The sequence below is a fragment of the Leucoraja erinacea genome, chromosome 23 (genome assembly GCF_028641065.1).
Source record: "Leucoraja erinacea ecotype New England chromosome 23, Leri_hhj_1, whole genome shotgun sequence".
Taxonomy (NCBI): Eukaryota; Metazoa; Chordata; class Chondrichthyes; order Rajiformes; family Rajidae; genus Leucoraja; species Leucoraja erinaceus.
Genome location: NC_073399.1, coordinates 35162298 through 35173785, shown reverse-complemented (window position 1 = coordinate 35173785; position 11488 = coordinate 35162298). Strand labels below are relative to the sequence as shown.

The following is an 11488-nucleotide window of genomic DNA, read 5'->3' as shown; positions in this document are numbered from 1 at the left end:
CCCCCCTACCCCATAGACACCCCCCCCCGGACACAACACATGCCCCCCCCCCTCCCCCCCGGACACAAGCCCCCCCCTCCCCCCCCCCACAGACCCCCTCCCCCGGACACAAGCCCCCCCCCCCCCCCGGACACAAGCCCACCCCCTCCCCCCATGGACACCCCGCCCGCCAGACACACACCCACCCCCCCCGGACACACCCCCACCCCCATAACACCCCCCCCCCCTCCCCCACCAGACACACAACCCCCCCCCCCCACAAGCCCCCCCCCCACCCCCCCCCCCCCCCCTCCACCCTGCCCCCCGACCAACCCACCCCCCCCCCCATGGACAAACCCCCCCCCGGAAACAAGCCCACCCCGTCCCCCATGGACACCCCCCCCCCCGGCAGACACACCCAACCCCCCCCCCCACCCCGGACCCAAGCCCACACCCCCCCCAATGGACACATGGCCACCCCCATAAACACACATGCCCAGCCAGCCACACAGAGGGCCTTCAGCCCATTACCACCCCCCGTTACCACTGTCCCCATCTCTAATCTCTAATGCCATTCCCACACCTGACCATTCATTGAGAACACCCCCTCCCCCGCAGTGTGCCCCCCCCTCACTTACCCCGCACAGTGTGGGCCTGTCCCAGCCGCAGGGGTCGGCCAGACCCACGTGGATCTGAGCGCAGTGGAAGGAACCATAAACACCCACCACCTCCAGCAGCCCATCCTGGTGACTAATGCAGGCGGGGGGTCAGACACAGGCAACCCCCTCCCATATAACCCCCCCACCCCACAGCTCACACCCATCCCCTTCCCCCCCCCCCGCCCATACAACCCCCTCCCCATATAACCCCCCCCCCCACAAACCCCTCCCCATACAACCCCCTCCCCATACAACCCCCACCCCACACAACCCCCTCCCATAAAACCCCCTCCCCATATAACCCCCCACCCCACAGCTAACCACCATCCCCTTCCCCCTCCCCATATAACCCCCTCCACATACCCATATAACACCCTTCCCCCACCCCCCCATATAACCCCACCCCACACAAACCCCCTCCCCACATAACCCGCCACTCCCCAACACGTACCCCCCCCCCCCCCCCCCCAGCACTGGGTTACCTGGCGGGGGGGCAGGTCTGGCTGCCCGTGCCCTCCCACAGCCGGCAGCCCCCGCCCCAGTAGGCGATGTTCAGGGACGATCACCCCCTCCAGCTTCGGCAGCGACACCCGCTCTCCGTCCATCTCCAGCTGCGGGGGGAGGGGAGGGGGGGGGGGGGGGGGGGGACCACTTGATGTGAGTGGGGGCTGAGCAAGTCTGGGGTGGGGGGGGTACAGGGGCAGGGACCAAGGGGAGAGTGGCGCGTGGGGGGGGGGGGATGATCGTGGGGGGAGAGTGAGCGAGTGAGTGAGAGTGAGAGGGGAAGGGAGTGAGCGGGGGGGGAGGGGGGAGAGTGAGTGGGGAGGGGGGAGTGAGCGAGGGGGCTAACGGGATGCAACAGACCCCCCCCCCCCCCCCCCCCGGAGAGGGGCTCACCTCGATCTTCTGGTCCAGGTCGCGACAGGTCTGCACACCATGGCAGTCCCTGGTCCCGTAGAAGAATTACATAGCCTGTGGGGGAGTTCAACCACGGGTCAGGGGGGTCACAGACACACACAGCACCCCCCCCCCCCCCCCCCACATGTTGAGCACCCCCCCCCATGGGCACTTTCCCCTCCCACACGACATTAGCCCATCCGTTTTTGGCCTGCTGTGCCCCCCCCCCCTTGTGCCTGCCCCCCCCGGCCCCCACCTTGTTGCCCCCCCCCGGCCCCCCCCCACCTTGTTGCCCCCCCCGGCCCCCCCCACCTTGTTGCCCCCCCCCACCTTGTTTGCCCCCCCCCAGGCCCCCCACCTTGTTGCCCCCCCCACCCTTTTTGCCCCCCCCGCCCCCCACCTTGTTGCCCCCCCCACCTTGTTGCCCCCCCCGGCCCCCCACCTTGTTTGCCCCCCCCCCCCACCTTGTTGCCCCCCCCGGCCCCCACCTTGTTGCCCCCCCGGCCCCCCCACCTTGTTGCCCCCCCACCTTGTTGGCCCCCCCCACCTTGTTTGCCCCCCCCGGCCCCCCACCTTGTTGCCCCCCCCCCACCTTGTTACCCCCCCCCCGACCCCCCACCTTGTTTTGCCCCCCCCGGCCCCCCACATTGTTGCCCCCCCCCGCCCCCCACATTGTTGCCCCCCCCCCCTCCTTGTTGCCCCCCCGGCCCCCCACCTTGTTGCCCCCCACCTTGTTGCCCCCCCCACCTTGTTGAGCAGGCGGCTGGAGAAGAGGCCTGGACTCTGCTGCCGGCGCGCGTGGAAGTTCAGCGCCATCAGCGCGTCGGGGCCGATGGAGAAGTAGTTGTTCATTCATGGAGTAAATCTGGGGGGGGGGGGAGAGAGAAAATATCACTGCCCCCCGACCCCCCACAGTGAACCTCACACCCACACCGAGACCCACCCCCCCCACCGACACCGAGACCCCCCCCCCCGACACTCCTCCTCCACAGTGAACCCACCACCAGCACCCCAACAACACACGGAGAAATAGTTGATCAGGGAGTACACCTGGAGGGGGGGGGGTTAATGGCTGCCTGAACCCCCCCTTCACTCCCCCCCCCCCCCCCCCCCAACCCACCACATGTGGAGTAGTTGTTCATGGGGTCCGGGGGGGCGGGGGTAAGAATGTCACTGGGCACCTGACCTGCCCCCTCCCACAATCCCCCACCCCCCAGGGGTTACCTTGGGTCTGTGGAAGGTGTAGAATCCTTTGTTCAGTCGCACTCTCCCACCTGTGGGAACATCACCAGTCAGGGGAGGGTGGGGGGGTGGGGGGCGGGACACGAGCCTCTCACACTAACTCCCACCCTCCACATCTGGGCAGCCCCCTGCAACTGTGGCCCTGGGCCCATGACCCAGAGGCCATCAACCAATGAAAGTGCTCAAGCCTCAAAATCACCTTTACCCCTTTATTACCCCTCCCCCCACCACATGCCTCCCTCCCCCCTACCCTCAGCCCCACCCCATGCTATTCCCCCTCCGTCCCCCCCCCACCCCCATGCTATTCCCCACTCCGTCCCCCCACCCCATGGTCCCACACCCACCCACCCATGCTCCACCCCCACACCTCCCACCATATGCCCCCCCCCCCCCCCCCCCTGCCCCCCACCCACCGGTCAAGGGTCTGTGCCTGTCCGTCCAGCACCAGCTGCAGAAAGTGCAGGGCGAGGGTGTCACCAGCATAGCCGGCCCCCCAGCCCAGCGTCCGTGACAGGTCGTTCCCGGTGCCTAAGGGCAGGATGGCCACGGCTGGAACATAGGCCTCCTGGCCCTGCAGGGGCGGGGGGGTTGGTTAGTCAGGGGTCCGAGCATGCGGCGCACACACGGTACCCACAGCAGACATGCCATGCACATGCGGTCCAAGTTACACGGTAGAGAGGGAGTGTACATGCTGCATGTTTAGGGATTGTGCACGGGGAGCGTGTGGTATGTACGGTGCGTGTGTTACGTGTACAGGGAGCATGTTGGGGCATGTACGGTGGGAGCGTGTGCGCCGTACCTTGTACTTCATCTCGTCAATGGCGTCGAGCACCCATCCCACCGTGCCGTCACCACCGCACACCAGCACGCGGGCAGAGCCAGGCGGCAACATTGTGCACAGCTGCAGCGCCTTGTACGGAGTCACCGAGTCCAGGTCCACCACCTGCCCAGAGAACAGCGTCACGCAGAGGCACCGCACACGCACACGCAGAGGCACCGCACACACAGAGGCACCACACACACAGAGGCACCACACACCATACACGCAGAGGCACCGCACACGCAGAGGCACCGCACACACACGCAGAGGCATCGCACACGCTGAGGCACCACACACGCAGAGGCACCGCACACGCAGAGGCACCGCACACACAGAGGCACCGCACACGCCCAGAGGCACCATACACGCAGAGGCACCGCACACACAGAGGCACCACACACACAGAGGCACCATACACGCAGAGGCACCACACACACAGAGGCACCACACACACACACAGAGGCACCATACACGCAGAGGCACCACCACACACACAGAGGCACCACACACACAGAGGCACCACACACGCAGAGGCACCGCACACACAGAGGCACCGCACACACAGAGGCACCACACACACAGAGGCACCACACACACAGAGGCACCACACACACAGAGGCACCCGCACACGCAGAGGCACCGCACACACACACAGAGGCACCGCACACACGCAGAGGCACCGCACACACACGCAGAGGCACCGCACACACAGAGGCACCGCACACACACGCAGAGGCAACCGCACACACACAGAGGCACCACACACGCAGAGGCACACGCACCGCAAAGAGGGGTGGGGGGAGAGAACTGATGGGAAGCCGGAGGGGGGAAGGGAGCTGGCTACGGGGGGGGGGAGGAAGGGCATCTGTTTGGGGGGGGAGGGGCATTGACTGAGAGGGATGCCATTATCACCCAGATCTGTGCTGGTCTCCCACCTGCCTCGCCCCCTGTGCATGAAGCACAGGTACAGGCCCTTCGGCCCGTCCTGGTCCATGCTGACCTCAAAGCCCATCGACACAAGTCCCCATTTACCAGCATTAGATGCATATCCCTGCACACCAGGTGTTTTGTACCAGCACCCACCTCTACACCTTGCGCTGGCTGCCTGTTCCACAGACTCCCCACGCTGTGAATAAAATGAGGTCCCATTTCAATCTTTCCCCTCCCACCTTGACCAGTCCTGAACTGTCCAGCCTTGTCCCTGCTGCCGTCCAGGATCTCCCGTCTCTATGATGATGCCCAGTATCTGTTGTCCATGCACTGGGCATTGATCACCCACTCTGTGCTCTACAAATGCTGCACTAATGTGCCAAGGCATCGCTGCCCATTGTGAGTGGGTTCCCCACATCTATCACCAGGAGACAGGTGGTCCTTGTCCCAGGCACCGTGTGTGCGTGTGTTAGTGGGTGGGTGCGTGCGTGGGCACCAGTGGCCGGCGGCGTTTTACCTGCATGGGGTTGAGAATGGTGCAGAACTCGCCCATCAGACTCTGCGCCATGTTGCTGCCGCTGCGACTGTTCCCCAGCACCAGCACGGGGCTCCAGTTCTCCACACACATGTGGGTGTACTGCAGTGAGAGACACGGCCATTATCACGCGTGGTCACAGCAGCCACACGCGTGACTCACGCAGAAGCTGCACCCAGCACATACTCGTCAGCGGGTCAGGCAAACCTTCCTGTCCTCACACTCTCACCCTCAATTCTCATCACTGGGCACACAGCATGGAATCAGACCCTTCAGCCCACCGTGTCTGTGCTGGCCATGAACAACCCACCTGTACTAACCCTATTGACTACTCTCAGCTCATGTCACCCATCTAAAAGGCAACAGCTGTCTGTCAGAGAGAACATGGGGGTCACCTCCATACCTGTGGGTGCAGACACCCCAAGACATGTCCCTCTCCCCCACCCCAACATACCCAGCCCTCCCACCCTCCAGGGTCACCCATCCACTGGCACCCAACCCTCTGCCTAGCACCCAACCCTCTGCCTAGCACCCCCCCCCACCCCACCCATCCCTGCCTAGCACCCACCCCTCAGCCTAGCACCCACCCTCCATCCCTCTAGCCACCACCCACTAGCACCCACCCCTCAGCCTAGCGCCCACCCCACCCCTCAGCCCAGCCCACCCCGTTGCCCAGCCCAGCCCAGCCCATGCCCGGGCCCCGGCTCCTACCTGTGCGGGGTCTGCGGGCGGTTCCCGGGGCCCACGGCGGACAGAGTGCAGGTAGTGCGGGGGTAGTACGGCCCTGGGCAGTGGGCCGAGGGGACAGGCCCCGGGGGGCAGGAGGGACAGACATTCATCATGGGCGACCTGTTGACACCACACACAGCGTTGGTCACAGAGCCGCGGGTTGGAGCCGCACTGGAGGCCACAGGCAGCGCAGCGGTTACACAGTGGCAGGTTCCCCCGGAGCCAGTGGTGCGGGGCCGGGCCGGGGGCGTCTGTGAGCGGCTGTTTACAGCGCAGTTGTCGGTCAGCAGCAGCTAGACAGGCCGAGTGGACACAGGCCCCGCAGCAGGGGCAGTAAGGGCCCAGCAAGGCCGCTAGGCCGCAGGCGCTGCAGTAGGTGGGGCGGCCGAACAGGTCAGAGTAGAGCCAGTGGTGCGCGCCCGGGGCCGCGCCTGCTCGTGCCCGCCAGCGCGCTCCCCGCTCCCGCCCCCGTGCCCGCGCGGCACCACCACGTCGCCAGCACCGGCAACAAGACGGCAGCGGCCGTGGCCACGAGTAGGCGGCCTGAAGCCCAAGGCCCAGAGCCTGCACTAGGCCCCACATCTGCCTCACCCGCCTCGCCCATCAGCCGCGGGGCCGCGCACCGTCCTCGTCACCGGCACTCAGCGGGGCCGCGCCCGCGGGAACGCGCTCCGGGTCGAGCAGCGAGCGGGGCCGCGCGTCCACCCGCGCCATCGACCCCGCAATGGACGGATGCGACCGGAACCGGAACCGGAACCGGCAGCGGCGGCGTTGCCAGGGGCGGGGCTAGAAGCTGCAGTGTTGCCAGGGGCGGGGCTAGAAGCTGCAGTGTTGCCAGGGGCGGGGCTAGAAGCTGCAGTGTTGCCAGGGGCGGGGGCTAGCAGTTTGCAGTGTTGCCAGGGGCGGGGCTAGAAGCTGCAGTGTTGGCCAGGGGCGGAGCTAGAAGCTGCAGTGTTGCCAGGGGCGGGGCTAGAAGCTGCAGTGTTGCCAGGGGCGGGGCTAGAAGCTGCAGTGTTGCCAGGGGCGGGGCTAGAAGCTGCAGTGTTGCCAGGGGCGGGGCTAGCAGTTGCAGTGTTGCCAGGGGCGGGGCTGGAAGTTGCAGTGTTGCCAGGGGCGGGGCTAGAAGCTGCAGTGTTTGCCAGGGGCGGGGCTAGAAGCTGCAGTGTTGCCAGGGGCGGGGCTAGAAGCTGCAGTGTTGCCAGGGGCGGGTCCTGTTACCGGGGCTACTCGAGGTGCGGACGCGGTTGACCCGGTCTAGATCGTGCCCCGTCCTGTTGCCACGCAACGCCAACTAGAGTACACGCGGTGAACTGCAGGCCAGCACTGACCTTGGCTCCCAGTGTAATGGGCCCTCTTCTGTCCCAGCATCCGAATTCCCACGCTGACTGGTTCCACACTCGTGGATGCCGGGCCGTCTATCCCCGCGGCCGCGGGTGGGGGGGGGCGAGGGGGTGGGGGGGGGGGGATGGGCGGGGTGGGGGGGTGGAACGTGGTCGGGGGGTGTCGGGTGCAGCGCGGTCAGTGACTCTGGGTGGGCGGAGGGTCAGACTGTCCCCAACTCTGCTGCAGCTGACAGGGACGTTGCCGGCATTTCGTCCCCGTGTGTCCGCTGCCCGGAGCTGTGACCCCGCTCCGCCCGGCCCCGTGTGTGGGCGCTGCCGACCCACAGCCGTGACAGTGCGGCCGCACAGGTGGAGGGTGGGTGGAGGGTGGCCGTGGCTGGACAACGCTGATCCCGGGGGGAGAGTGGGGGCTGTCCCGAGGGATGCGCTCCTTCGGCCACTTAGTGCTCGGGTTTAGAGCATTTGGTTCAGACTGGTTCACTCAGTCATCCTCCACAATTATTTAGTGCAGAAATTGGCCATTTCGGCGGTTTTTAACAGGTAAGAAAGTACTGTTTCGTGTGTTAACAGTGTATGCCGGAAGCTGCCATGTCCTCCAGATGGATTGAGCTGCTCCGTGCATCACGCCCTTTGACCCGATGACCTTACGTGCAACCCCCCTATTTCAGTGTCATTCACCCTTGAATCTTTATCACAACGTTTCATTCACCCTCGACTAAATCTTCTTATGTTTTATTGGCAATTTTCCATCTTATTCTCCTTTGTGTATAATTTTGTATATAATTTATTTTGTCAAAAATGATGAACAAAAAACATAAATTAACTAATTCATCCCAAAATAATTTAATTCACCCTTGGTGGAGCATTGGCCTAGATAGCTGTGGGGGCAGTAGGTTTGTGGTAGATGTTGGTCAATAGTCTGCTTCCTGTGATCGAAATGGTGAGATCCATTATCAGAGTGAGGCCCAGTGCAAGTTGAAGGAGCAGCGCTTCATATTCAGTTTACACCCCAGCGGTATCATAATAATAATAATAATAATAATTTTGCAACATACCAGGAATTTCATTTGCCATAGCCATACAATAAAAAGCACCAGAACACACAAAACAGATTTCAACATAAACATCCACCACAGTGACGCCTCCACATTCCTCACTGTGAGATGGAAGTCGAAAGAAAGTACAATCTCTCCCCTTCTTTGTTCTCCCGCGGTCGGGGGCCTCGAGCCTTCCGTTGACTGGGCGATCTTGACTCCCGTAGCCGGCAGTCGGGCCCTCCGCGTTGGGGCGATCAAGCTCCCGCATCGTGGGGGAAATCTCAGCTCCCCCGCGTCGGCTGATCTGACCCCGGGACGGGGCTGGTCAAAACCTCTGCGTCCTTTAGAGACAATGGTCTCTACCCGAGACTGCGAGCTCCTCGATGGTGAAATCTGCAGTCCTGAGCATATGAACATTGACTTCTCCAACTTCAAATAACGCTTATTTTCCCTCTCTCTCCACCCACCCCCCTTCCCACTTCTCCCACCAGTCTTACTGTCTCCGACAACATTCTATCTCTGTCTCGCCCACTCCCCTGACATCAGTCTGAAGAAGGGTCTCGACCGGAAACGTCGCCCATTCCTTCTCTCCACAGATGCTGCCTGTCCCGCTTAGTTACTCCAGCATTTTGTGTCTATCTTAGATGTGGCCCTTGTGGCTAAAGGGGATCAGGGGGTATGGAGAGAAGGCAGGTACAGGATACTGAGTTGGGTGATCAGCCATGATCATATTGAATGGTGGTGCAGCCTCAAAGGGCCGAATGGCCTCTACTCCTGCACTTAATTTCTGTTTCTGTTTCCCTCTCCTCACCCCTCTCCCTCTCCCATCCATCCCTCTCTCCCCCCACCCCCCCCCCCTCTCTACCACCGCCCCCTTCCCCATACCCCTCTGTCCCCTCTTCCACCACTCCCCCTACCCCTCCCTCCCCACTCTTCCACTTCTATCCCCTTACCCCACCCCTCTCCCTCCCCCACCCCTCCCACTACCTCTCTCTTCCACTACCTTCCCCTCTCTCCCCCACCCCTTCCCCTACCCATTCTGTCCCTCTTCCACCACTCCCGCTACCTACCCCTCTACCCGCTCCCTCCCCACTCTTCTACTTCTCTCCCCCTTCCCTTCTCTCCCTCCCCCTCTCCCTCTCCCTCTCCCCCTCACCTCCCTTTCCCCCTCCTCCTCTCCCCCTCCTATCCTTCTCCTCCCCCACCCCCTTCCCCTTCTACCCACCCCTCTTCCCTCTCTACCCCCCCCCCCTTGCCCCTTTCTTCCCTATCCCTCTGTCCCTCCTCCCACTCACTCCCCCTACCCCTCTCCTCCTCCCTCTACACTCTTCCATTTCTCTCCCCCTTCCCCCCCTCCACTCTCCCCCTCCCCACTCTTTCCCCCCATCTCTCCCCCCCACCCCTCCCCTCCCCTCCCTCACAATGTCCAATGCCCAAAGACATTCTTGCCATAGAGGGAGTTACAGAGAAGGTTCACCAGACTGATTCCTGGGATGTCAGGACTTTCATGTGAAGAAAGACTGGATAGACTCGGCTTGTACTCGCTAGAATTTAGAAGATTGAGGGTGGATCTTATAGAATCTTATGTTTCTATGTTTTCCTCTCCTCACCCCTCTCCCTCTCCCCATCCCATCCCTCTCTCCCCCCACCCCCCCTTCACTCTCTCTACCCCACCCCTTCCCTCTCCCCCCGCCCCTACCCCTCTGTCCTTCCCACCCACCTTCCCCCTACACTCTCCCACCCCACTCTTTCCCCTCTCTCCCCCCACCCCTCTCCCCCAGAGATTCTTCAGAGATCGTTGCCCCTACTCCCCCCAGCATTTTGTGTCGACCTTCGATTTAAAACCAGCATCTGCAGTTCTTTCCCACGCATTCTATACTCGATACTCTGATGGCCAAAGTTTATTGACCACCATGTCTATCTGCGCTGCCACTTTCATGCCCTTTCTCACACCCTTTCCATTCCACCTCACCCCCCCATGCTTTACACCTCCTCCACCCACCCTCCCTTGCCCCCCTTCACCCCACCTCAACCCCCCCCCCCCCCCCTTCACACCTTCTCCACCCCCTCCCCCCCTCACACCCCCTCCCACCCCTTCCCCCTTCACACCCCTCCACCCCCCCCGCGCCTCAACCCCATCTTCCCCTTCGTTGTCCATCTCATTCCCCGCCGCCTGCTACAAACATTGACTCCGAACACCACCTTTGTGAAAAGTAGCTTCAGCTTTATAATCGCCGTGTTGTAGGGAGTTCACACGATGGTTGATCAGGGGCAGGTGTGGATGAAGCATGGAGCGGCTGGGACAGGAACTGTGTCGGAGCGGGGAATGTAAGCAGCGGTGCAGGGCGCTTGTACACAGCGCTCCTCTGCCGCCCAGAGCAGCAGCAGCAGCGGGTCCCGCCACAGACTTGGGTCCACTTGTAAACCTTGCCTGCAGTTTCCTCTGTGTTGCTGCAAGCTTGTGGAATGTTCTCGAAGGCGTTGCTGGGATCTGTCCCATGTTTTCCATCCCAGACTGCGGACAAACATCTCCCCCACTGTGCCAACCCCCCTGTTGGCCCCCCTCCACTGTGGCCCCTCCCCCACTGTGCCCCTCCCCCCACTGTGCCCCCCCCTCTTCCCCCACAGTGGCCCCTCCCCCATAGTGGCCCCTCCCCCACAGTGGCCCCCCCCCACTGTGGCCCCTCCCCCACAGTGGCCCCTCCCCCACTGTGGCCCCTCCCCCACGATGCCCCCCGATGGCAACTCCCCCTGTGGCCCCTTCCCCCCAATTGTGGCCCCCTCCCCCACTGTGGTCCCTTCCCCACTGTGGCCCCTCCCCCACTGTGGCCCCTCCCCCACTGTGGCCCCCTCCCCCACTGTGGCCCCCTCCCCCCCTGCCCCGACTGTGTCCCCTCCCCCACAGTGGCCCCTCCCCCACTGTGGGCCCTCCCCCCATTGTGGCCCCCCCCACTGTGGTCCCTTCCCCACTGTGGCCCCTCCTCCACTGTGGCCCCTCCCCCACTGTGGCCCCTCCCCCACTGTGGCCCCTCCCCCACTGTGGCCCCTCCCCCGCCCCCCTCCCCCACAGTGGCCCCTCCCCCACGATGCCCCCGATGGCAAACTCCCCCTGTGGCCCCTCCCCCACTGTGGCCCCCTCCCCCCACTGTGGCCCCTCCCCCACTGTGGCCCCTCCCCAACTGTGGCCCCTCCCCCCACAGTGGCCCCTCCCCCATAGTGGGCCCCTCCCCCATAGTGGCCCCCCATCCCCCACTGTGGCCCCTCCCCCACTGTGGTCCCTTCCCCACTGTGGCCCCTCCCCCACTGTGGCCCCTCCC

General features: G+C 63.8%; 1 protein-coding gene across 1 annotated transcript in view; it reads right to left on the bottom strand.

Moving 5' to 3' along the window:
• The window catches only part of dgke (diacylglycerol kinase, epsilon), an 8229-nt gene extending 1707 nt beyond the window's left edge, over positions 1–6522 (bottom strand). Inside the window, 10 exon segments of the mRNA XM_055654318.1 lie at positions 620–653; positions 656–729; positions 1121–1194; positions 1196–1249; positions 1536–1610; positions 2283–2388; positions 3191–3348; positions 3577–3720; positions 5045–5164; positions 5774–6522. Of these exon segments, the coding sequence (XP_055510293.1) occupies positions 620–653; positions 656–729; positions 1121–1194; positions 1196–1249; positions 1536–1610; positions 2283–2388; positions 3191–3348; positions 3577–3720; positions 5045–5164; positions 5774–6373 (1439 nt within the window). The 5' untranslated portion in view covers positions 6374–6522.
• Positions 6523–11488: the final 4966 nt, after the last annotated feature.